The sequence below is a fragment of the Ixodes scapularis genome, unplaced genomic scaffold (assembly GCF_016920785.2).
Source record: "Ixodes scapularis isolate PalLabHiFi unplaced genomic scaffold, ASM1692078v2 PGA_scaffold0__279_contigs__length_252992795, whole genome shotgun sequence".
NCBI classification, from domain to species: Eukaryota; Metazoa; Arthropoda; class Arachnida; order Ixodida; family Ixodidae; genus Ixodes; species Ixodes scapularis.
Genome location: NW_024609835.1, coordinates 44,143,597 through 44,171,363, shown reverse-complemented (window position 1 = coordinate 44,171,363; position 27,767 = coordinate 44,143,597). Strand labels below are relative to the sequence as shown.

At 48.2% G+C, this 27,767-nt stretch overlaps 1 protein-coding gene across 1 annotated transcript; it reads left to right on the top strand.

The window, feature by feature from the left end:
* The first annotated feature begins 8 nt into the window (after window positions 1-8).
* Window positions 9-22,596, top strand: LOC121046440 (acetylcholinesterase-like). Its single transcript, XM_040500676.1, has 3 exons — window positions 9-159; window positions 18,929-20,402; window positions 22,440-22,596. Exons 1-3 carry the CDS (start codon window positions 9-11, stop codon window positions 22,594-22,596), a joined length of 1,782 nt encoding a protein of 593 aa, XP_040356610.1.
* Window positions 22,597-27,767: the final 5,171 nt, after the last annotated feature.

Sequence of the window (27,767 nt, the reverse complement as noted above, 5' to 3'; positions counted from 1 at the left end):
ATGTGGCTATGTTGGGCATATCGCCCGTTTTTGTCGCCGTGGAAACTCTGAGAGTTACGCTGCCCCACTGCAAGCGCAGTATCGACCAGCTTTCGGTTCTGGTCGACGCAGTGATCAGTATTCACACCAAGATTACACTGGACCACAACCACGGCAAAGGCAAGGCAGATCTCCATCTCCCAGGCGGCGTTCGCTGTCTCCCCTGCGACCACGCACTACATCGCCCATTGCAGAGGGAAACTGCTAGGAGCAGTTCCAGAGGCGAGAGCTTCAAATCCTTTCACATCTTTAAGTCCTCGTCCAGTTACCCGAAATATGATAGATATAGTTATTGATGGTTTGCGCACTCAAGCATTAATTGACACCGGTGCCGCAGTGTCAGTTCTTCGGGCTGACCTTTGTCGTAAGTTGAAGAAAGTCACAACCCCGTTTTCTGGTCGCCCCTTTAAAGCTGTTGGAGCACAAAATGTTGTTTCGACCGGTGTCTGTACAGCACGTGTTGTCATTCAAGAAGTGTGTTACTGTGTCCAATTACTGGTGTTGTCTTCCTGCTCTCACGACGTCATTCTTGGGTGGGACATTTTAAAAGCAACAAACGCTGTTATCGACTGTGGACGTGCAGAAGTAGATTTCGCTCCAATCCACCTTCCCGACGATAACATTGCTGTGCACACGATCAAATTATCCCTCCTTGATGACGTACAAATTCCTCCATTTTCGTCTGTTCCTTTACCGATTCAATCATCCAGAGTCTCGGCGTCTCCTCTAATGGTCTCCCCTTCCGCAGTTTTTTTTCGTAAGACAGGTATCCTTGTCCCTTTTTCTCTACTTCACCTTCACAATGGCACCGCATTCCTTATGGCTTTAAATATGTCTTCTCTTTCAATAATGCTTCCTGCAAATACAGTCGTTGCTTTCGCTGAGCCATACGAAGCTATCGAAGTTTTTGATTTCAATAATTCTTTTTCTGAGTATTGTTGTCCATTAGCCCCGCAGCAAGAGGACGAGGACCAGTTCTTGTTAGCGACTATAGATAACCACCTTGATTCGTCCCTAAAGACCTCACTCCTTGCCGTTCTACGCAAGTTTAGCTCCATATTTGATCGCCCGCAATCCACCTTGGGACGTTCCACGTCGGTAGTTCACCACATCGATACGGGCAACGAGAATCCCCTGCGTCAACGCCCACACCGAGTTTCAGCCTCTGAACGAAGCGTCATCGATAACCAGGTCAGCGACATGATTGACAAAGGTGTCGTCACGCCCTCTACGAGTCCATGGGCGTCACCAGTCGTCCTTGTCAAGAAAAAGGATGGCACCATCAGATTTTGTGTTGACTACCGAAGATTAAACAAGATCACCCGAAAAGATGTATACCCAATGCCAAGAATCGACGATGCCCTCGACTGCTTGCAGGGAGCGGAGTACTTTTCATGTCTCGACCTCCGTTCAGGCTATTGGCAAATTTCTATGGCCTCCAACGACCAAGAAAAAACAGCTTTCGTAACACCCGATGGCCTGTACCAGTTCACCGTCATGCCCTTCGGCTTATGCAACACGCCGGCAACATTCGAACGTATGATGGATGCAGTGTTGCGCGGCCTCAAGTGGAAAATATGCCTGTGCTATTTAGACGACGTAGTAATATTTTCAAACACATTTCAGCAGCACCTGTGTAGATTAACCGCGTATTGTCCTGTCTCAGCAACGCCGGCCTTCCGCTCAACGCAAAGAAATGTCGATTTGCAGCGCGGCAAATTAAAGTGCTTGGCCATCTCGTGTCCAAAGAAGGCGTTCAACCCGACCCTAGCAAAATTCAGGCCGTTTCTGACATGCCCAGGCCAACCACCCAAAAAGAAATTCGAAGTTTTCTTGGACTTTGCTCCTATTTTCGACGTTTTGTACGCGGATTCGCATCCATAGCGGCACCCCTGCAGGATCTTCTAAAGAAATCCTCACACCCATTTTCTTGGACATCGCAGTGCGAGGCTGCTTTCAACCAGCTTAAAGATATTTTAACATCTGCCCCGATACTTCGGCATTTTGATCCTACTGCCCCAACAGAACTTCGCACTGATGCTAGCGGCTTTGGAGTTGGGGCTGTGCTCGCACAAACCAAGACAGGTTTCGGCGACTACGTTGTTGCCTATGCAAGCAGGGCTCTCACAAAACCAGAACGAAATTACACCGTAACTGAAAAAGAATGCTTGGCAGTCGTCTGGGCAGTTGCAATGTTCCGTCCATATCTTTATGGCCGAAAATTCAACGTTGTGACCGACCACCACGCGCTTTGCTGGCTGTCATCTTTGAAAGATCTCACGGGACGCCTTGGTCGATGGATGCTGTGGCTGCAAGAGTACGACTTCGTTGTTCTGTACAAATTCGGCCGCAAACATGGCGACGCCGATGGTCTCTCTAGATGTCTTCTGCACTCTGAACCACCAGACCTACCTGACACTGATGAAGACCCAATCACCTTATCGGCGTTAAACATCGACGACATGGAGCAAGAACAAGCAAGAGATCCTTGGATATCTAAAATTTCGGCTGTTGTCAGAGACCCTGCATATTCCCCAAACCGCTCACTACAAAGACAGTCCAAGCATTTTCGCATTCGAAATGGCCTTCTCTACCGGCGCAACTATTCGCCCGAAGGCTGCCATTGGCTTCTTACCATTCCCCGTCACTTGCGACGTGAGGTTTTAGAATGCCTCCACAACGACCCAACATGTGGTCACGGAGGTCTACTCAAGACCTACAATCGGGTACGCTCACGGTACTACTGGCCAGGGCTTTATGGAAGCGTCCAAAAGTTTTTTTGAAATCATGCCTCTCATGCCAACGCCGTAAGCGGCCTTTATATTCATCTCAAGGCCCGCTTCAACCCATTCCGTGCCCAGAACGACCATTCGACCGTGTCGGAATAGATCTTTTTGGCCCACTTCCTCACTCCTCCTCTGAAAATCGCTGGATCATCGTCGCCATTGATCACCTAACGCGTTATGTTGAAACTGCTGCTTTGCCTACCGTCACAGCGGAAAATGTGGCCAACTTTCTCTTGAACCAGGTTGTTCTCCGTCATGGTGCCCCGAAAGAACTCCTCAGCGACCGCGGAACTGTGTTTCTCTCTAAAATCATTCAAGAGGTCTTGCGAGCTTGCAGTGTCGTCCATCGAACAACATCACCATATCAATCGCAGACCAACGGCATGACCGAGCGCTTCAACCGAACACTTGCCGATATGCTCGCCATGTACATTTCCCCCGATCATCGTAATTGGGACAAGGTTCTTCCGTTCGTAACCTTCGCCTACAATACCGCCGTTCAAAGCACTACTCAATTTTCACCATTTTTCCTTATTTACAGGAGGCAGGTCTCTTCAACGTTAGATCGCTTGTTACCCTATTCACCCGATCCTTCTGAATGCCTTCCAGTCACCGAAATCCGAAATCATGCTGAAAAATGCCGCCAGCTAGCACGAGCACGCACGACACACCTGCAAGGACAGCAAAAAAGCCGTCACGATGATACATCCCACCCAACTTCTTTCACACCCGGCGATCTCGTCCTTTTGTGAATTCCACAACGCCAACCCGGTCTCTCCGAGAAACTGTTATCAAACTACACAGGCCCATATCGCGTGCTTCGTCAGACCTCACCTGTAAACTACGAAATTGAGCCTCTCTCCCCACCTCCCGATCGCCGCCGACGTTCTCGTGAAACGGCCCATGTCAACCGCCTTAAACTCTACTGCCCCCCTACTGACCACACCTAATACCAGCTCCGCCAGGATGGCTATCTCTACCAAGAGGGCATTGTGACGAAGATGAGATCTACGGTGCGTTGGGGAAAAACACGGAGGCTGAGGGAAGACGAGGAGGAAGAGGTTCGTTCGGGCAGAGCGCGCGACTAGCTGGATTCCCAACGGCCTTTCTCTCAACCTAGCTACCACACTGTATATAATAAACCCCCATCAGTTTGTAACATCGTTTCCTTGCAATATATATATATTTATATTGTGGGCACGCTGGCGGCTCCCCCCCAGCCAAGTTGCGCGACTGCGAGGCAAAGGTGCCGAAGTTTTCCCGCGTGGCGGCGACGTCACGCCAGCCACGCGCACATCGGATGCGCCTCCTTGATAAGGCAGATCAGAGACGGCGCACGGAGAGTCGCTGCCTGGACTCCGGCAGCACCGGTAGCAATGTTAATCGTCTGGTCCATGTCCAATTAAATGTAGTTTCTTGTTGTTGAAACCGTTGGCTCTGTGTTATTCCTCCGGGTCGGGTATGCAGCAAGGCAAACCGACCACAATATATAGGCAAAGGTAGGTGCGCAGACGCAGCAGCCGTAGGATGATAAAAGTAAAAATTTAATTTAATGGCGAAAAAAGTCACACACAAAAAAAGAGTAAAGTGCCGAAAAAAAGTTGTATTAGTTTAAAAGGATAATCGAGGCTAGGCGCAAGAACGCTAGTTACGCGGGGATTATAACATTATAGAAATGTTGAAGTTACTCCACTTCAACTGTCCTCAGCCTAAATTGTCCTCAGCCTAAACTGTGCTCAGCCTAAACTGTGCTCAGCCCGTTTTGTGCTCGGTGCAAGCTGAGCTCAGCCTGATCGGTGCTCCGCCTTGATCCATTCTCAGCCTGATCAGTGATCAGCGTTATCTGCTCTCTGTCTTATCCGTCCTTTCCCTGATCTGTGCTCAGCCTCAACTCTGCTCAGCCTTGTCTGTGCACAGGCTGATCTGTACTCAGCCTCAACTGTGCTCAGCCTGGACTTTGCTCTGCCTGATCTGTGCTCAGCCTGGTCTGTGCTCTGCCTGATATGTGCTCAGCCTCAACTCTGCTCAGCCTGGTCTTTGCTCTGCCTGATCTGTGCTCGGCCTCAACTGTGCTCAGCCTGGTCTGCGCTCTGCCTGATTTGTGCTTAGCCTCAACTGTGCTCAGCCTGATCTGTGCTCAGTCTGATAAATACTCAGCCCGCTCTGCGTTGCCCGGTACAGATGAGGCGCCAGCGTTCTCACTCACCTGCGGAAGATGAAGTGGTTGATGCCCAGCGTGGCGTACACAGTGGCGGCGGGCACGAAGGTCATGAGCACGTGGAATTTGGTGCCCCGCAGCCACACGGAGAGCGAGCCGTGGCCTTTCGAGCCCGTGTCACGATACGAGATGCTGAGGCCGGCGATGAACATGAACACGGTGTAGGGAAGATGAACTGAGCGTTGTACTTTCTTCAGGGACACTGCGTGTACGAGGTGACAAAAAAAAAAAAAAACATTCGTAAAATGTGAAGCGCCCCGTATCTCCTGCGAATGGGTCGATGGCGAGCCTGAGGTGCATAACTGAACCGAAAGGTCTACTCGACAACCATCGCATTTGCCTTACATTTCTTGCCTAATAAACATTAGACTATACACCATTTTGCTCCAAGTCCAACAATCAAACAGCGCCAAAAGTGCATCGTCGTAGCGCTCGTTGTCTTTTTAAGTTTTCTATCGCAAAATAAACCAATCGCGCGCAAAAAAAAAAAAAAAAAAACCGCCGGTTGACGAGGTTTATGATGATGCCCTTGTTGCGCTGTTTGATTTCGCTCCATCGAATTCGTAGCGTCAAGTGCGGTGAGACTTAGAGTGAAACGGACTATACCTTGAACGTTTTGCCATGCTTCGATACTCATTTTAGAAACAGAACACGCAGCTTTTTTTTTTTTTAACACAAGAGGCGAATTGTGTTAGTGCGTGATCGTCAGCAGCGCATTTGGCTCACACGCAGGTGGCTCGTGTTCGATTCTCGGCACCGTGTGTCGTCGCATCTTTCTTTTCTGAAAGTAGAAGATTCGGGAAGGCTGGAGAACCGTCTAGCCTATTCATGCTCAGAATGTACATATGTACTTCGTGAAGGATCGACTCAGAATATTCTAGGCTCCCAGGGAAAGACTTAAAAAGCTACGCCGCGCCGAAGTCGATCTGGCTCTTGCGCTCGGTCGTGTATACTCCGCCGACCTTAGACGCCTCCGACGCTACCTCTTTGTTTGTTTATTGTTGTTGTTTTCGGCACAACTTCGCAGAAGTAAACGTTTAGCTTCTGTTCATTCGTCACCTCATCATCTGCGATTTGTGACTTCGTGAAAATATAGTATCGCGTTTGATACTGGTGGATTTTCCGCATTTGTACACCCTGTTTCAGTTGATTTCAGAGTGGTTGTAAGCTTTGAAACTCATATCGGAGGTGCGTTGCTCCGCACCAGGGCTGCGGTAGAGGAGGAGGCACTTCTCGGCCTCGACGGCACCGCGCCCCGTGGAGAAATAGTGAAACCAACCTCTGCTGCGCTATCCTCGCGCAGCGCAGCAGAGGCTGGTTGCACTATTTCTCCACAGGGCGTGGTGCCATCGGGCCGAGAAGCGATCCGATTGAAAACCGAAACTTAAAAACCCGTCGAAGTTGTGCGGTTTTTCAAAAAGCCGTAAAATACCGCGCGTGCCTTCTATCGTGCTGCAATTTATTGATTTAGTGTTTCTCGATGATGCTAAGCAGTTTTTTTAATTTAAACCAAGCGCTTAAAAATATTGAAAAAGTTAATTACGCAAAAATAATTAACAACTTAAATATCCTAAACTTTAATAATTTTCCTAAATAGGCCCCTGGCCTAGGATCAAAACCACGTAAGCCTTTTTTTGTTCCTACGCCTAATTTTCGCAAAATAGACTTTGTCCACTTTTCGTGAAACACCCTGTAGATACTCTTAACGAACAAAACGTTGGGACTCAAGCTAGCTGGTGAAGATTGAACCTAATTTAGGACCAAACCCCGAGAAAGGGGGAAAACGAAGGACGAACACAACACACACAATCTCAAATATCTATAATAAAACAACTGCAGTAAAAAAAAATTGCTGCTTGTCTACTTTCTTGCAGAGCTCTTGAAGAGTCAGAAATTATGATCCACCCGGGAAATGACGTACGAGGCCGAAAATAAGGTTTCAGCAACAACTGACGTCTGCGATGTGATGCTAAGCTTGATGGTTTATATGCTCACGTAATGCTCAGTGTCGCAATGTTTTGTGTAAACAGAACTTTTTTTATTACATTGTGATTGACCGAGGGTGGTATGGCGATTGCAGAAATCGTCCCTCCAAGTACTCTACGAGGAAGGCGCAGTAAAAAAAAAAGTTGCTGCTTGTCTACTTTCTTGCAGAGCTCTTGAAGAGTCAGAAATTATGATCCACCCGGGAAATGACGTACGAGGCCGAAAATAAGGTTTCAGCAACAACTGACGTCTGCGATGTGATGCTAAGCTTGATGGTTTATATGCTCACGTAATGCTCAGTGTCGCAATGTTTTGTGTAAACAGAACTTTTTTTATTACATTGTGATTGACCGAGGGTGGTATGGCGATTGCAGAAATCGTCCCTCCAAGTACTCTACGAGGAAGGCGCAGTAAAAAAAAAAGTTGCTGCTTGTCTACTTTCTTGCAGAGCTCTTGAAGAGTCAGAAATTATGATCCACCCGGGAAATGACGTACGAGGCCGAAAATAAGGTTTCAGCAACAACTGACGTCTGCGATGTGATGCTAAGCTTGATGGTTTATATGCTCACGTAATGCTCAGTGTCGCAATGTTTTGTGTAAACAGAACTTTTTGTATTACATTGTGATTGACCGAGGGTGGTATGGCGATTGCAGAAATCGTCCCTCCAAGTACTCTACGAGGAAGGCGCAGTAAAAAAAAAAGTTGCTGCTTGTCTACTTTCTTGCAGAGCTCTTGAAGAGTCAGAAATTATGATCCACCCGGGAAATGACGTACGAGGCCGAAAATAAGGTTTCAGCAACAACTGACGTCTGCGATGTGATGCTAAGCTTGATGGTTTATATGCTCACGTAATGCTCAGTGTCGCAATGTTTTGTGTAAACAGAACTTTTTTTATTACATTGTGATTGGCCGAGGGTGGTATGGCGATTGCAGAAATCGTCCCTCCAAGTACTCTACGAGGAAGTAGGCGCACCGAATTTTTTTAGGGTATATCATGGGTTCCCGGGCTGGTCAGTATCGCGATGCAGATGTGTCACGATGGTATTTTAGATGTATTTTCAATAATCTGTATCTCTGCATTGAGACACAATTGAAAAATGTATTTGGACATCAGCAGGGAAATACATTTACAATGTATCGTTTTCATCACAAGAATCTGTCATACTATAGGTATTTCGTTACATCTGTTGTTTTTTATGATAAACCCAAACGCACCTGTTTGATACAAGGTGTTCCAGGATTTATACAATGAACCCGCCGCATAGCCTGGTCTATGAAACTCACAAGCACTAGCAAAAACAAACATTTGAAAAAAACTGTGGTTCGATGAAGATTTTTTACAAGAATGGCAGGATAAGCTCCTCTCACAAAGCTCTCCACTCTTTCCAATGTAGCAGAGCAAACGCTAGAATGGAGGTAAGTGGAGAAGAGAAAACAACCAAAAATGGACAGCGCAACACTTGTAAGAAATGCTTTTTTTTTTCTCCTATGCTACAAAATGTTCCGCGAAAACTAGGATGCCTTCAAGCGAACAGGTCAGGCTCTCTTGTCTAATCTCCCCACTGATGTGATTCAGACTAGCACATTAGACTACAGTTTGAGAAGAGCTCTCACGGCATAAAAGGGTCCATTTCGGGCAGACACCTCTTGTCAACCATGGGAAGCAGTCATTGGCCTCCAGTAACAATGTGGTTCACCAGGGGTGACCGTGTAATTGAGCGTCATTAGGTATGGTAGTAGTGAATAAATGGAGAGTGCAATGTAAAAGACATCAAACTAAAATGGCACAGAAAGAGGAACACGAGCATTAATTACTATATACATTCGCGACAATGTCCCTCCCCACTATATCGCCGTTCGAGAACAAATGTATTTCTATAACTATATATATCTTTACTTCGGTCTACTTTTTTGTCGTTTTTACAGAAGTACCTTAGAAGCATACCTTTAAATAAAAGACATATGTATCTCAGTATTTGTATCTCGACCTTAAAACACATGTATCTCAGTATTTGTATTCCGGAACAGTTCTTGGTATATCTCTGCCCAGCCGTGATCGTGGACTACTGCGTCCGCGCGAACCCTCGTCAGATCCCTCCTGGTCGTATCGACGGGGCAGTTGGAGACACGCCGTCTCCACGCTGTCTCTCCACGCTGTCTCGGAAAATTCATGAACCACGCGAACGCAACGATTTGGGGCTTACTCGCGTATCAGCGCCTGACTATGTTTCAATACGTTACGTTGTGATGCAACCGCGAGTCGCCGGCACATCTTATGTCGCGAGCAAAGCTATACTCTTTGCATTGGCATACACGCTCCGTATAAAGCAGAGATACCCTGGTGAGTCACAGTCGCATACCGACGTACGTCCCTGCAATGTAGTCAAGCGTAGTCAGACTATATTCACGACGAGATGTTTCGGTGGAGCCCTCTTATGGGTTTATACCCGTGGCGACATGATCAAGATTTCCATTCGCGTACGACAAGTTGGATGGCATTTGTAAAAAAAAACATGTTGAAAACTTAGAGTCCTCGCATTCTTAGACCAATGCCGTCGAATTGGGCAGTCTGATAGTAGTCTGATTACTGAAAAGAAAAAAGATCGAGATACACTTAAGCATTCTTCATGAGTTGTGAATGCGAAAGCAAGCAAGCCGCTCGTCCGCTACCTTTTTCGTCTGCTGCGTACTTTTCGTCGCCGGTCGGCGCGTGTGCTCCTTTGGGCACGGTGACCTTGGACGCTCCGTGCCCAGGGCAGCAACGGCGCGCTGATGGACACGCAGCGCCATGGGGTGACAAGCGCAGCGGCCAATGGGAGCCCCGTCGACGCGCACCAGCCAATGGAACCGAAGGATCGGGGAAACTATGTGCCGTTTTCGCGCTTCAAACTGATGACGTCAGCTCGCTCCATGAGACCAGTTGATGCTTTCGCATTAAAAAAAAAAATAATCCTACTCAAGACGGATCGTAGTTAGCGTTTGGCCAATACTGGAAGGTCGACCCCAGAAACGCCTTTGGTCGCGCACGTTGCCAATTGTGCGCATTGGCCTATAGAAGGAGTCGTGAAACTTCATTTGCTCTTTGGTGCGCACCGGTGCACCGTAGGCTAAAAATGGCGCTCAGCCTCCAACTGCGGCACTGAAGTCATGGTGTTGTTGGGCGGTTGCTATGGTGTGACCTCACTTCGGCCAAACTCTTTCCCTTTATCCATTCCCGAATTTTGATGCCACTTAAATTCCCTCCACATATTTCACACCATAGAGGCGTCGCGTCAACGGCGGCATTAATGTTTGGAGGTGGGCTAGCCGGCGGTGCATAATAAACACATAATTAAAACAGCGAAAAAAATAAACGCAAGAAAAAGTAGGACGACACAGACTCACGACTTACTCTCTTTTTCTCTTCTTAAAAACACGTCAAAACAAAACGACATAGAATAAAAAAATAATCCCACATGTAGGACATCTTCACTGTCGTTTTTCATCCAAAAAATGACAGTGAAGATGTTGTACATGTGAAATTCTTTTTTTCTTTTTTTCACAACGCAGCGGCGCTTGTTTCCTTGTTGAGCTGCGTTGGCGCAACCGCTCGCGTTGCATTATGGGACGTCAGTTACCCTGCTTAATTTAGCGGGGAAACTGAATTGGTGTTGAGGTCATGTGACGACAGCTTTACCGCTAAATTTAACGGGGAAACTGAATGCGCCGCGCTGCATTATGGGATGTGACCTCAACACCAATTCAATTCCCCACTAAATTAACCAGGGAATTGAATTGGTGTTGAGGTCACGTGACGTCAATTTTCCCGCTAAATCTAGCAGAGAAACTGAATTTGCTCATAGGCGACGTGACACGAAGTCATGTGACGTCATTTACCCCGCTAAATTTAGCGGGAAAATTGAATTGGGGTTGAGGACGCGTGGCGTCAATTTTCCAGCTAAATTTAGCGGTGAAGCTGTGGGAGGAGGGGAGGGTACAGAGGAGGAGGAGGGGGTTGGAGAGGGTACGGAGGAGGGGAGGGTATGGAGGAGGAGGAAAAGGTACGGAAGAGGAGGAGGGGAGAATACGGAGGAGGAGGGCACAAAGGAAGAAGAGGGTGCAGAACCAATATGTGAGGAGAGTGATCTATATATAAGCGAGTTTTAGTAGACCGTGTTTCCCGCTCCGCTGAGCCCCTCCGCTACCCGGAACTCTACAGCCAAGGCCGTCGGCGTGCAGGCGCAGTGGCGGTTTCTTCGTAGCGGAGGGCTAGCGGAGCGGGAAACACGGTCTACTAAAACTCCCTATATATATATATATATATCAGGGTGTCGAACCGGAACCGAACCGAACCGAAAACCGGAACCGAACCGGTATTTTTTCCGGAACTGAACCCGAACCCGAACCGTTACATTTTTATCGCGATGAACCCGAACCGGAACTGAACCGGAAAAAAAATAACGGTTACCGGCTCATGTCAAAACGGTACGGCCACGCGCTGTTGACAATGAATGTGCTATCAATGCCATTTGTTTTTTAAGTGCCGTCAACTGACACACACCTCGCTTACATATTTTTCTTCTCCACTCAGTCTTAGGAATATAAACGCTGCATACATGAATCTTGACAAACGCTGCATCCATGAATCTTGACATAGGAACCAGTACTGCGCTGGTCGCGGCTTGCACGGAAAAAAAAAATTTGGAAGGCTGGGCAAAAAAAAAAATAAAAAATCGCGTCACGGGATTTCATTTTCCTACAATCTCGTAAATCCTAAATGCTGCTGTGTGCTCATTTCATTACACGTTTCTAGAACGCGCGAGTTCTTGAAGCTCGCTTCCATCGGAATGAGAAAAGAAAAGGCTGTGGAGTTTGATAATAATGCATCCGGTTTCGTATAGGCACTTAGAAGCTAACATATTTGTGAGACAGCGAACTCTTCTATTTTAATATTTATCCTATTACGTCCTTCTGGCGTTGCGTTCGGTGAAGTGTTTTTCATATTCCGTATCTTGTTTAATGAAAACTTCTTTAAGGGTCTAATTTGAGTTACCGAAGGCTAGTTCAAATAAAGAAAGCTGTATTTTCTCCCCACTGTTCCTTCAATTGCTTACACGCCGAGGTGGCGGGATAGTTAGCGAGTTCTACTTGTAAGTGGGTTTGTAAGGAGGTCGCGGATTTTACAGCTACTGCGTCGGTGAGGTAACCTTTGAGTGCACATAAAGAAACCATTCCTGGTAGAAATCCCTGAGCCTTACACTACCATGTATCCCGTTTCGTATGTGCTGATTTCAGATGTTTTATTTGTAATTTATTTTAATGTTGCAATTTGTCATTTATAATTCCCGAACCGGTTCGCGAACCGGTTCAGCGCCCCGAACCGGTTCGCGAACAGGTTCGCGGATCGAATTAATCAAACCGGAACTGAACCGGAACAAAATAAATTTACCTGAACCTGAACCGTAACCGAACCCGTATTTTTTTTCGGTTCGACACACTGATATTGCCGCGCGCAGGGCTGAGAAAGCAACGCTCGGTCTCGGACCTCCAGAAAGTTCCCGCTTATTCATGTAGCGCACGCACGTAACTTCTATTATTTATATCTATGTATCTTCTGCTTTTGTTTTCTAGAAAGTGCGTGTTCATTCTCGCCCCGATCACGCGACGCTCGAGCCGCTTTCGCCGAATCTTCGAGATAGCAACGTACTCTAGATAAGAGGCCGCCCTCGACCTTGTCGAGTCAGTCTCGCCTCAGCGTTTGATCGTGCTGCTTCGCCGCCTTCGACGCCCGCGACGCTCTGTTGTTATCTTTCTTTTGTACCCTTTTATTTTTGGCACAAGTTCGCCGCATTAAACGTTTATTTCTTCTTGTTCATTTTTCTGTTTTCTTTTGGTCACCACCCGTGACAATATATATATATATATATATTTCTAAACCTTTTAGCACGGTATATCGCAAAATCAAAATAGCTCAAGAGCTGCGCTCTAATGTCGCATTACAGAGATTGTAACGTCTTTCCTTTTTCCTTTCTTTGTCTTTTTGTTATTATAAGTTTTAAAGAAGAAATAAAGAAAGTAAGACCTGAGTAAGCGGTGTCTGTGTCCTCCTCTTCGTTGTCCTTGTGTGTTTTGCGCTGTTTTACATATATGAATACGGCATCATTGGGAAAGAATCATTTCCGTAGAGGAATGACGTCACATTCACAAATTTGTCTCGGAAAGTGTTTGTGAGACTTCTTATCTGGATTCGCAGTATTTTTGTCCCTTCACAGCATCTCACAACATTCAAGAACCGGAAGCACCGAAATCTATTCTGAGTGCAAAAAAATAAGAAAGAAGATTTCTACTAACCTCAGAAATTTGACGAACAGTATCTTTGAGAAGATTCACTTACCCGCTACTACTATCACGAGGATGACTGTGAGGTAGTCGACGACCGCAGTGTCATCCTTCCTGTGGAGTCTGAGACAGGCGATATTGATGTTGCTACCCGTAACATTCAACAGAAGACGTATCAGATCGCTAGATACAGTAAATATTAGTAAACATTTGTCTAAATTAACGGTGTGAGGGTAGGTGCATGACATCCTTGAGGAATTGAGTGCGATAGCGTTGGACAGCAGACGCTTCAGATTACGTGAGCACAATGGAGAAGTATTTCGTTCAAATGCTCGGGAGTGGTGAATTCCGACAATCGTCCATTGACGCGTTTAGCACGGGTGATGCAAGCTTGGCATCACAAGTAAGCTAAAGATAAGCAACTGACAAACCGCGTTTGTGAAATGTTTGTTCTGTTGTTTTAAAGAAACAAACAGAATAAGGTTCTTTACGAACGGTAAACATTAGGATAACAAGCGGGAGAGCTTTCAAACACCACTTGCCTCGAAGTATTGAGCACATCCACAGTCCTCTGGTGCTCGTCGGTGGTGCCGAAAAGCGAGTCTAGAAAGCTGTCCAATACCACAAAAACGTAGATGGATTCAAATGTGTGCGAATAAAAGCAAGACGCCACGAAGGCCATCATGGAGGCTCACCCATCACTGGCCATTGTCGTGGATCGGGAGGCAACCAAGAGGTCGTCTCGCTGTCGTGTCTGAGTCGAACACACTGCGCGCGCATGCCAGAGCATTTACCTCGAGCTCGCGAGCATTGCGATTCGAGAAAGAAGCTCGTGATCCCGACGTGCTGTTGCGATACCACCTATTAGTGGCGAGATTAGAGTGCCTTCATACACACGCGCGCTTTTGCCCTAGGCGAGATGTTTTGGTAGCGCCCTCATTTGGTTTCCTTCCGTGACGTGATTACTTTGCGAACAATACGTTCGATGGTGTTTGTAATTAGCATTGCGGAAGCCTGAAATTATTGCGCTTTGAAACCGACACTACCAACACAGCAAAGGATGAGAAATCCTTTGCCGACGTCATAGTCAGCATTCGGCCAATCGTGGAAGGCCGGCCACAGCGATGCTTTCGATGGCGCACGTCGTCAACAGAAGAGAATGTTTGCACCTTTCCTGCCAGCATCACGGCAAACGCGTCTCGCAGCGTCACAATGCGCCGAGAAACTGAGGGAGAGGAGGAGACGAGAGGGGTCGGTAAAAAGCCGAACTCTGATTAGACTGATTAGTGGGTAGACCGAAAGCTAGCAGGATTTGTCTCCACTGCACTTGTCGAACGCGTTCGAATGCGAGAGCCGAATACCAGACGCCGGCGTTCCGCGTTCCAACGCGTTCGACGAGTGCAGTGGAGACAAAGGCAGCTAGCCAAGACGGACGCGTCTGCCGCTGTACTCTCGTTGAGCTTCAGCATGCTTTTCGCTTGGAGCGGGCAGCGTATCCACACGCGATGACCTCATGTTCGGGCCTTATCTTCTAGTTGGTACTGGCCCCGTAGCGATGGGCAGCGTGAAGAGAACTATGCCTCGTTTCAGCTTAAAACGGTCATGATACAATTTTCCTACTTCTTCCTCCTTAGCTTTAATCCTCAACTTAAATGTGAATTGTGAATTCACGTCGTCGTGACATTTTTCGGCACCGGTGCGATGACTCCTAGCTCCCACCGTGCTTTTTATGAACACCATAGAGCTTGTCATTCCCCAGTGATCATAAGTTCCGTCTGGGCACTTATGGGGCCACGAACGCGAATCGAATATTGGACGACGGATTTATTGTTGACGAGCGCGTACGTCCGGGTAACGCAGTTCTCGTGTCCAATATGTGAACTGGGCTCGACTGACGTCAGGTTGGCACCGCTGACGCGCTTTGGGAACCGCGAATGTACCATAGTGAAAAGGCGGAGAGCTTTCGAAGGAAGGAAGCTACAAAATAGTCCGCTATATTTTCAAATGTTCGTACCGAAAGCTGGCTTTTGACTTTCTACCCTCTTTCTTTTGGCCAACTAAACGATATGCGATTAATAAAGTCCCAATTTAAAATCATTTATCCCCTCCCAAAATTCGTTTCATCGCCCCTTTAAAGGGGTATTCACACGAGGGAGAAATCCCGGGGATTTCTCCCCGGCACGCGCATCCCACGACGAAAACGTCAGGCTTTGCGATGTGCAAAGGCCTCGCGTTTTCATCTCGTGATACGCGCGTGTCGGGGAGAAATCCCCGGGATTTCTCCCTCGTGTGAATACCCCTTAAAGGGGCCATGAAACGAATTTTGGGCTGGGTCACTCACAAGTAGGAAAAGCTTGCAAGTGTCGCCATTGGTGGGTGTACTGACGGTTATTTCTACTTAATGATTTCATCGAACTGCAACTTCTGCGGTTTGAAACTAACACGGCAAACCGAACGCTCGCGGCGCATAAAACACCGGCATGGCCGCGAATGACGTCGGATGCAAGCTATGTCTAGTGTCTGCAGGCACGTAGTACAAGCATGTGTGACGGAGACAGGCGGCCAGGGGTGCTATGTTGCGCTTTTTGGACTTCCAGGAGACTAGAGAGAAGGAAGTGACGTCAACGACACAGCAAACGCAGATTGGGTGTTGATTTCGTTTTCTTCTGTCAACACCCAATCTGCGTTTGCTGTGTCGTTGACGTCACTTCCCTCTCCCTAGTCTCCTGGGAGTCCAAAAAGCGCAACATAGCACCCCAGGTCCCCCTGTCACAATTCAGAAGTGGAGAGTGCGTGCGCTCGATCGGCACGAGGCGCGTTCGATTTACAAGAAAGTGCAGAAAAAGTGTAGGGGCATGGCAGGCAACGTTAATGGCAGGGTCAGTGTAGTTCCGGTAGAGTGTAGTTCCTGTGTAGGAATGGTGAAATAAATGTTAGGGCGCAAACGATCTGGTGTACATTAAACATGATTAAAAAGCCCCGAGACCGCAGGTAACCAGAGATTTTTGAGTGTGCGTGCCATTACCTGCAGTTTCGGTTTTGTTTAGTCATGTAGGAATGGTGCTGCCGGTGCGCCGCTGTGCAGTTCCGCTGCGCTAGCGCCGCCTAATCGAATAAAAATGTACTTACTCCTCGTACTGTCGTCCGCTATCGTTGTCTTCTATCGTGCACCGGCCTACATCGCCGAAACGAGCGAGTGCAGAAAGTGTACGCCAGGTGTAGAAATTCTGCTACACTTTTGTAAATCGAACAGCCTGGTGCAGACCCTCAGGGCTGCACCCTCAAATCGAATGCGCTCGGTGCTACACTTCTTCACCGGTGCAGAAGGCGTAGGTAAATCGAACGCGCCTACTCAAGATGCGCAAGCACACGGGCGCCCATAGCTTTGATTTGTTCATCACCAAAACTACTCACAAAGCATAGTACCCGCGTCTCCCCCACATGTTTTAAGGCCCGTTCACACTGCCCCATTTTCTTACGTTAAGTTACGTTAAGAAATATTACGTTCAAGTCACCGGGACCTCTGTGCTTCATATTAAGCGAGGCTACCAGTCCACAGAGAAAGTATGACACGCAACATTCGAGACACGAATGTTTCGGTGACTCATACTTCGTAAGAAAATGGTGTAGTGTGAACTAGCCTGAACACTGCTAGTGCACATAACATTATATGTGTACCACCGCGCAGAAGCGGTATGTAGTTGCATGTAGAAGCCAAACTCGGCTACCTTTTCAAGTGATGTTGCATGCAAGGAAGAAAAGAACAGCGAACATGCGCGAGCGTCGACATTCTTCAAATCCTCGAGCGACTGGACATGAAGGCAGAATTGATGACTGGAACCATCGAAGAAAAAATAACCGTCGAGGAAGTCCCTGAAATCAGTGAGCGAGTTCGTCCCGTTTACTACCGTCTTTCAGAAATATCGCAGATGTATGAGAAAGCCGAAAATAATATTGGATGTTAGGGGGTCCTCACAAAGCATTGGGATAGATTTGGCTTATTGATTAGTTCACGTCAGTGCAGGTTGTAACTGACAGACGCTTCTACGACCTTATAGCTTTTAATTCAACTAGTTCAGTTAACTCTTAACTAAGCGTTCCGCTCAGCGGTTTATTTTGGTACTTCATGCTGAGTTTAACGCGTGACGATAATCCTAAAAAGTCTCCATCCTTCAGTGTATTTCATGGTTCGTTTGCGGGGTTTTCATGGCAAAACGGGCCGAATGTATCATCATTTCGAAAAGCACAGATCTTCAAAAAGTCTTCAGTTTACGGTATTCAGAAACGTACCAAAACCAATATGCTCGTGTCCAAAACTGAGTGGTCACCCGGCCCGACACCATAGCTCACTTCATGGCGATTTAATGGCGAGCTTACTCAACGCTTGCTGAGCCTGTATTCCACACCATCAAAACGTGCGTCCTTGAAAATCATAGGTAGCAAATGACGCTCGGAGCGAGTTCACATTTATTATTGCGAAAGCATTAACTGTCCGATGGAGCGAGCCGACGTCATTAACCGAGCCAAATGGCAGATAAATTCGCGAAGCTGCGGTCGGAGGCATCCCAGCTTTGAAGCCGCAGAAAATGCGACGCAAAACGGCAAATAAATGAAGCCGAAGCAGGCCGCCGCGCGTCAGTTTCAATTAGCGCCACCCCATGGCGCTGCGTGCCCGCGCCGCTAGTGCACCGGCAAAAGAAATCGGCTGGCGCGGTCGCCGATTCCGTACCGCCGATTGAACGGCGGCACGGCCGATGTCAGCGAGGCGCGGCAACTTCACGAAGACGCGCGCAAGAACGCCATTCATGCTTTCGCCTTTACAACTCATAAGAAGTGCTTAGGTGTACCTTGAGCCTTTTGTCTGCCAGGCACGTCAAGATCGGTGGTGTGATATTCACGTGGAGCCTCCTATGGAGTTTTAATTGCTCTCCGTGAGTCGGCTCCCTGTTATCACATGGCGAGTCTCAGTGCTGCCCAGACGATGTAAACGAAGTATTACTTCATTCCGTTCAAACTCTGAAAATGCTTGCTGAGTTAAGCTCACTTCGGAAATCTTCATACTGAATTTAGGCTCTAACTTCCTCCTTATCGTGTCATATTTTTAATCTTAGGGCTCATTTACGTTGTACAGTCACCTTGGCAAGAAGGTTGATTTTAAATTGTTTTCGGGGTTTGAAAAAATGCACAACATGCGCCTGTAGTTCATAAAGTGATTTATGTGGATTAATATGCCTGACGCTTTCGCAATAAAGCAACTAAACGTTTATTGAGATGTCGGCCATTCACAAATATGTATTTCTAGTATGAAAAAAATGATCAGGTTCTTGGAAGACACACATTACAAAGAATTTTATCGATTGAATTATCCTACTTATAATAAGACGATTATGTTTTAACCTATATGCCTCACCATTACATGAACCATATTTATATTATACGGAGAAGTCATCAATACGAATACCCTATATTAACCAATTCAAAAGTCTAAGGAATCCTTAATGATCGTAGTACTAAAATGATGTACTAAACTGGGTAGAGGTCGAAACGCAGACTGGCGTCTCATTCGCAACCTTCGTGCAGCCATCATCGTCATCAGGGCCCTTTTCGCCGTGATATGGATCGCCATTTCGGCCGTTGTCACGCTCACTTCGGAAAATCTGTACTCTACTCCAGTGGCCTATCCCCCAAGTGGACCCGTCCATGGCGTCGATGAGACTTTCCGGAACCATCGGCTCCACGTGTACTACGGGGTGCCTTTCATAAAGCCACCGCTGCTACAGAATCGCTTCGAACGGCTCCACAACCTGGACAAGCCATTACCCTTCCTCCTGGATGCCAGGCACCCGCCGCCGTCCTGCTTGCAGTCTTCGCGCAACGTGGGCAAACTTACAATCGACAACAGGAATACCACCGAGGACTGCCTCTACCTGAACATCTTCGCACCGGCTAGAAAGACGAGGGACAACATACGGCAGTTCCCAGTGATTGTCTTGCTGCACGGAGGCGGTTATTACTCTGGGGGCAACTCGTTCCCTTTTTACAGCGGAAGATACCTTGCGGCCATGGGCTCGGCCGTGGTCGTGGTGCCCAATTACAGGCTTGGAATCTTTGGCTTCTACCGGTCGAAACCATTGGGCCTGGAAGGGAATCAAGGCCTCTGGGACGTGTACATGGCGGTCAAATGGGTCAGCAAGAATGTGGCGGCGTTCGGTGGCAACCCCGACAGCGTGACGCTCTTGGGTCATGATGTGGGTGCCGCGCTCTTGGGTCTCTTGAATACCATCGAAAATGGTTCTTCGTTGTACCACCGGGCTATTATGATGAGCGGTAACCCCTTCATGCGTCACTGGAAAGTTCAGAACAAGGACGCCTCCAAGGACTTAGACAAGCTGCTGAAAAAGATGAGTTGCGAGAGAAGGGTCAGGCCCCTAGACTGCCTTCGCAGCAGAACCGACAACATAGTGTTGGACTCCGCGCAAGGCGACGCTAACTGGCGACTTATATACATACCTACTGAATACGACGACATAAAAGGCGACGACATTACGACGCTGAAGGAGACGGTCGTTGAAAAGGATCTAATCATTGGGGTTACGGAGAGTGAGGGCGCTCACTTCGGAAACCTCTTCCTGGAGCAGCAATCGGTCTTCGATACTTCCAACATAAGTCAAGCTGACCTAGAGGGCTATCTGAAAATTGTGGCTCGAGGCCTTGGCATCACTAACGTTGAGGAGCTGATAAAGTTCTACAAGGACGGCTACGACCCACCCGTTACTGTGATCGGCCAAGCGTTCGGAGACCTTCTCTTCAACTGTCCCATGATGCAGTTCGCGGAGGAGACATCAAAAGAGAACATTAACGTGTACATGTATGTGTTCAGGTACAAGCCTTCTTATTCGATCACCAAGCTCTCTAAAGCCACTCACATGGACGACGTATTTCTGTCGCTCGGCTACGCTTTAAATGCGTCACAAAAATCACTGAACATCACTCTAGAGGAGAGGCATCTGAGCGAGGATCTACTCAAATTATGGACGTCTTTCGCTACCACAGGGTGAGCAATATTTGTTTTCATGTTCTTGATTTTTTTTTTTTCAAAACGTTTACGTGTGAAACATTTACTTTTTCAAATTACCTGCGAATTTTAGAACTTTTACAACTTTCATTATAGTGACTTTCTTGCTGTGTGCAGGTATTGTGCTTTAGATCTTAAGAATATTTTTAACTTCTAGCTCGTATTTAAACATTTAATATACAGTGACGACATTCTATTTATAACAGGACTGCACACCACAAAATTGTGTATTAAATTACGTTAAAATTACTCCAGCACCAAGGGAAATGCTACTGGCGACGACAGGTTCGGGTTTCGCCACCTTGTGGAATGTTTTCACAACCCCGAGTGAAAACATTTCAACTTCTTCTGCTGGTGCAAGCACGTGCAATGTCAAGCTTCTATGCACGATGAAAATTTAAGCCTAACCGCGTGGGTAGCACGTTCACTACCCATAGTGAGAAAAACAGAAGCTAGCCTAACGAGCTTCTCACCGCGAATAGGAACATAGGTTCACACGTTGCAGCAACATGCACTTTGGCTCCCGATTTTGCGGCTGCGACGTTGAGAGTTTCCACCACGCTTTTTCTGCCGCACGAGCCGCATCGCAACTGAGAAAAAGTAAAATCGCACCATGTGAATCTTGCTTTAGCTGTATAAAAGATTCTAAGTGAACGCACGTCCAAAGTGCAATTTGTTTTAGCTGTTTGCTTTAGAACAGTTACTGCTGCAGACGCCAGCATATACAGCGCGTGTTACCAGCCGCAGCACGCCCTCTGGCGCTTGCAACGTATTCAAGTTTGTGTCGCGGGCTTTGTCTTCTGTAGTGGTATTGGTTTGCCGACCGCCAACAACGAGACGCCAATTTTGCGTGCCGCTTTGTCACTCGCTGCAAGAACACAATCCCAGTATTAGTCTTGTGGATATTGGACGCTTGCTTGTGAACAGAACCTTGTTTCTAATGCGCCGAGAAGCTGGAGGAGAGAAAGAGACGAGAGAGCGCGTGGACGTCAAATCGCCGAGCTCTGGTTTCAATGATTATAGTGGGTAGACCTAAAGCTAGCTGCCTTTGTTTCCACTGCACGCGTCGAAGGCGTTAGAACGCGGAACCCCGGTGTCCGGCGTTCGGCTCCCACATTCTAACGCGTTCGACGAGTGCAATGGAGAAAAAGGAAGCTATGCGGAAAGCAAGTCGTCTGCTTCTTGCGTATGAGGCGTGGTGACGTCAGGACGACCCCAAGCTCCGATCGGCTTTGATTGAAAGGATAGTGGGTATGACCTCAATGCTAGATGCCTTGATGTCTACCCACTATTTTTTTAATCAGCTAATAAGAGCTCAGTGTTCTGACATCACGCGACCCCTGTGCAAAAAGCGGACGAACTTGCGCTTTGCATAGCTTTAGGTCTACCCACTAATCATTAGGACCAGAGCTCGGTGTTCTGACGTATTCGCGCGCGTCCCCTCCTTTCCCTCAATTTCTCGGCGCACGCTCTATTTACTCTTCGGCTACCTCAAAGGTCCAGGGGCGTTTTTTGACAAAGTCACTGGAAGGATCCAGGGACTTCAATCGTGGAGGGTCAGCCGATGATTTCATAAACGAACAAGTTGTATGTTGAGGGCATTGGCCCTCAATATGCAGCTTGTTCGTTTCAAACTCTCAATATGCAACCTGCTCTTCAAATTAAACACCCTCGCGGTGTTTTCTTTCTTTTTCTTTTTATTTTGCTTCTTTGAAGAGTTACATAAGCACAATAATTATATAAACACAATAATTACAATTTTAGTAAAAAGCAGTTCCACTTACATATAAAAAAATAATGCGCGTTTTCCGTAATGCATTTATTTTTTACAAGGGCAAAATCAGGCCGGTTGGGTGATCCGCGGTGTAAGTTCAGCCCAACGCGAAGCCGAATAAGATTTTCGTAAATTCTCTCCATCGAGTCACCTCAGCTTCTGCCTGTCAAGTGAAACGACCTTCGTTGTTCGCCGCTTTACTTTCAAGCCTTTAATAACGCGCGGCCCTTGCCTTTCGACAGATCTCCTGGCGCCCTGAGAAATGTCACGTGGACCAAGTACACTAAGAAGGAAGCCAACTATCTGAGCATCGCTCCGGTTCCGCAAATGAACAATGGATTCCGCAAAGAAGCCTGCGAAAAGGTGCCTCGGCTCCGGACCAATGGGCAAATAAAATAATCTGCCCCGTACTTGTTCTCGTCTGCCGGTTCGTGACGCAGCAGTGACGCTTCCGTAGACCAAAGAAATATCTATGGACGGTTTACGGAAAGGGAGCGAGAGAGGAGTGGGAAAGGGCTGCTGCGTGCTTTCTTCCTTGCTGGGTTGGGACGAACGGGAGACAGACCCGGATGGCGGTCATCAAACTTTGTTTCATCGGACAGCGTCACTTTTCCATGTAAACTGCAGAAGAAAAGGTCAGCTTCCGCCCCAACCCAGCGCGGCCACAGCATCCGACGCATTCCTGGAGACGCTGCGGTACTCATAATATAGTGCTGCTCACGAAAAAAAAAAAATTTATCTGTTGAGAGCATGGTGGAAGAAACACATTTCGGTGATGACTCCCTGTCTGACACGGCGAGTACATTTTGTTCAGCGCACCGAGCGCTTCACTCGCACGGAGATAGATGGCGCCCAAGTACGGGGTGCCTCCCAAACCAACCGCTCTGGTTGTTTCTTCCAGCGGTAGACCCGCATTCCCCTCGCTAATCGCTTCTTGTTTTACCTCACCGCCGCTACGCAGCCACCAAGTCGGAGTCCGTAAATCTGTGTTCTCTTCCTCCTTCTTCTTTTTCGGGTTAAGGCTCACCTTCGTGCACGGTGGTGGCACCTGTGATCGACACAGCACCAAAGCAAAATACGAGACAAGCCACTGGCCACACTACACCGTGGACAAGGCGAGCACGCTACGCCGCCGACACCGTGGCCGCCTAGGAGGGACCTTTTACTTCAGCGCCCTCCGCGGCGGCGCGGAACTAACTACTCCTGGTTCGAGTAGTTAGTTCACCTACCTAAATGAAGGAACACATCACCTAAATGTGTTTCTTCCACCGTGATCGGGAGTTTTCACTGGATACCATATTTGTGGGTGCTGTTTATAGCGCGTGCTCAGAACCAGCTCACATTAAAAGGTTGCTAAGACCGGTGATTTTGATGGTGTAGAATCCATGTTGCAAAAGAACTGTTGAAACTCGCCTTCGATCAGTACGCGCTGAGCAGTCGCGCACACAGCTATGGCTTCCAGTGGACACTCCTTATGCACGTTTAAAAGAAAGGTTCCTTTGCGCTGCCATTATGAGCGATGCTGGCGCCGCGTAAGGTTTCCGCTGTGTTGTGGTGAGCTAGGGGCACGTCACTGAGGAGGGCGAGGGCAAGATGGCGGCGGCAGCTGCGTCACCCCAACCGACGGCCAGCGTTCGCGACGCACTTCCTGTTTCGAAACGCAGGAGGAGGTATCCACACAGAATCCTAGCATCAACAATTGTAGGGGGCATGTTTAAAGGGGCGGTGCAACGATAATCAATTAGAATGTTTTTCACTTCACACGAGCTTACTGTAACTACAGTTCAGACTTGTACACGTTACTGAAAAAAAATAACCGATTACAATTACAATTACAGCCTTCAAAAAGTAATCGAAAAATTACTCTAAAGTAATCGATTACTTCCCACGTTACTTTTCCTCCAACTTTTTTAGAGCGCAGCTCTTGGGCGCCCGTTTCCGGCTTGAGCGGCGTCGCCGTCACCGTCGGAGTCGCCGTTGCCGTTGGCGCCACCGCGCGGTGCATTATGGAAAACGTCTCATAATGCACCGCGGCGACGCGCAAGTTGCGTTATGGGACGTTTTCCATAATGCACCGAGCGGGAGGGAGGGGAGGGAAGGAGGAGGGAGAGGAGAGGAGGAGGAGGGGGGGGGGAGGCAACGAGCACAGGAGTAGTAGATGAAGAGTGAGGAGGAGAGGGTACGGATGAGGGGGAGGGGCGTACCGTTTCCTCTGTACTTTCCCCTCCTCCTCCTCCTTAAAAGCTGCGCTCTAATTCGGCGTTACAGCGAGTTGTACACGTCTATATTTTTTTTAGAGCGCAGCTCTTATGCGCCCGTTTCCGGCTTGAGCGGCGTCGGCGGCGGCGTCGCCTTCGGCGTAACCGCGCAGTGCGTTATGGGAAATGTCCCATAGTGCACCACGCGAGGGCTACGTGACCAGGGTCACGTGGCCATGGAAGAGTCACGTGACCCCCGCGCGGTGCATTATGGGAAATGTCCCATAATGCACCTCGTGAGGGTCACGTGACCAGGGTCGCGTGACCGCACGAGGGTCACGTGCTCCCGCGTGGTCACGTGACCCTGGTCAGGTGACCCCTTGAGGTCACGTGACCCCTTTGAGGTCACGTGACCATCCCTGAGGTCACGTTGTTGACCTCAGGGATATTGTTGAACACTGTATTGTCGGCAAAACGCCAAAGAAAAGGAATGCGGTACTCTAAAAGCGTAGCTTATTTAGTGACTCTACGGGCAACGAGTCTCCCAGCTGTAGATGGAAAATTTAGCCAGTGCAGTAAAACCGCTAGCCTGGGGCCTTTAACGTACACTACGCAGTAGTGATACATGACCGCACGCCGGTACGATGCTCATCCAGATCGAAACGGGCAGGGGTGGGGATGAGCATTCGGGTAGTGGCCCGTATTCCATCGCCGCAGTGACGACAATAGCGGAACCATAACAATGTCCGGAACTCAGCGCGTGTCCTGTGTCTTGCCAACACCAGCGCGTGATTATGACCAACTTTCGCGGCATATAATCGGCTCCCGATCACGTGGCCACTTGTTCTGGCTGCGAGTTTAGGGGCTGTAGGATGCTCGTATTTATTTTCTCTGCGACATTGATTGCGTGTGGTGAAAAAGGAATGGGTGTTTCACAGGTGATTAACGCGGGAATTTGTTCTTATAGACCGACACGCGGAGAGGCTCTGTTTACCAACACGGCCGGAAGGCCGCGCATGCGCGGTAGCTGTGTGGGCAAAAGCGGCCCGGCTCTCCGTGTTTTGGCCATTGCGTTGTGTGGCGTGCGCTCGTTGTTGACGTTGTAGGGACGCTTCTAGCTTTATTTGTATGCCGTATTTCTTGTCAACGTATGTCGTATGCTATGCCCGACTATTTGTGCTCGCTACCCGAGCCTGTACGGCAGCGGTACCGAAACAAACTGTGCGTAGACGGCGTTGCCTACAATGATCCGTACGCCGTAAACAAGGCCTGCTGGACTTCCGACGTGAAGTTGCTGCCACCGAAGTCGACGGCTCACGTCGTTGTTTATTTAGTTTTTTCACCAAGCCAGTTCACGGCCGGCACGGTGCAGGCGTACAAGTCTTTCGAGGCCTACGACTCTACTTCGAGTCGATCTCCGCACTGCCAGCGGAATCCGCAGACTGGGTCTGCGGAAGTGTATTTAATAATTGATTAAACACACACAGCGTCTTGAAGTCAAGGTATGATATTTTTCCTACCCTCATGACCACAAGGCATGACGAGCGGTAACGCTTTGTCCGTTCAGTCTTGGCGGTAACACCCCACAAGCAACGGCGTTACCAGGAACGCGTTACTTTTTTCATGAACGTAGCAACCTACTCGTTACTTTTTCGAAACAGTAACGGGTAACGTATTTACGTTACTTGTTACTACTTCCCAAGTCTTAAAGAAATTACACTTCAATTTTTTCCGTGTTTTTAGGCGGCAAGCCATGTTTTTTTTTTTTGCGTTTTTCTCGTGCGTATTTAGGTGAAACCGTAAAAAGTGATAAAGTAATTATGTTCAGTTTCTGCATGAACGTAATGTTTCTTGATACATGAGCTTATGCATACCTGTATTGTCAAAACCGTAAAACGTGTTAAATCATAATTTATGAAGTTACCGAGAAGTAACGTGCGTTACTTTTTTTCGGTAGCGGTAGCGCGTTCCTTTTATGTTTAGGTAATGTAGCTCGGTATACGCGTACCTTTTATTTGCAAGTAACGAGTAACGTATTTCGTTACTTTTTTTTCGGTAACGCCTGCAACACTGCCATTCTGTCGCCGATCCCCATCTGCTGGGTAGCACGGATGTAGCGAGCCTCCGACGAGCGCTTGGCCGTTGCTTTGTGCGCGAACACCGTGGGAACAAAATCCGGGTGGTCTTGATCAGACGACGGTTTTCCTGCACATAAGCAAGCCTCGAGACGGAGATTGAAATGGAACCCGCACTTGCATTCAAGAAAGTGCTTGCTGCACAAATGGTCGTTCGCGCGAGGCGACCATTATTTTTGACCCACGGATATTATCCACCTTTCAGAGTGCCGGGAACTTGTGGAAACTTACTCGCCTACTCTTCTTGTAGGATGGTGATGTTGTTTTAATCAAATAATCCAAACGAAGAGGTGCGATGCAGGGTGATAGGTTAGTATCCCAGGAGATGGGACAGCTGTATCACCCTGCTGGGAAGGGGGGTGAAAGAGGAACAGAGGTGAGGAAGGGAGGGGAGTAAGTATACATCATAGTTGGGTTGTGATTCTTCTTGATGACGACAAATAGTCAAGGACCGCTCGACAAACACTTGTTCGCACTGCACGTGATCCAGTTGGAAATAAAACCTTTGTCGTATTCGTAGAAGGTATGGCGGCTATGTTCACATTTCCAAGGAAGCTTTCACGACTGTCTGCAAGTAATGAGCACGTCCATAAAATATGGTCAAGGTCTTCCACCACGTTACAGTCTTCACATAGCGGGGAAAAGGAGCTTTTGGGTGCTGCCCTTCCCCGTTAATTGCACCGAAATTACATTTCGGTGCACGTAATGAGAAAACAGCTTCGCGGCATGCTAAAATGCTATGACGCCCATGCGAAACGTGCGCCCTTTTGCCCACACCAGCCGGCTCCGGCGCGATCGCAGCGCCGCCGCAGCTTCGTGACGTCAAGCCCGCGTGTCGGTCTATATCCTTCGCATTCTCTGTTCCAGCACGTCGTGAAGCCAGAGCTGCCGCGAGCGCGGCCATCATTGACGCGATAGCCATGCGGCTTCTGTTGCGTTCTGATAAGCGCCTTGAGACTTTAGATATTTTAAAGCGCAGCTCTTAAGGCCCGTTCACACAGTTGCGTTCGGAGCGACCACTACGCTTACGAACGAATGCAACCGGTTGGAACGACGAGTTATCATAGCAACGAAGCGCCAAACGGTCGTTTCGTTCGTGTTCGTTCGCAACGCAAGGAGTTGAGCCGGGCTGAACTTTTTCGTTACGTTCGGGAACGACGGGAGCGACAGACCAATCACAGGTCGAGGAGAGCTCAGTCGCGCGCGTTGCATGCCGGTCGTGCCAGGCTCCTTCTAT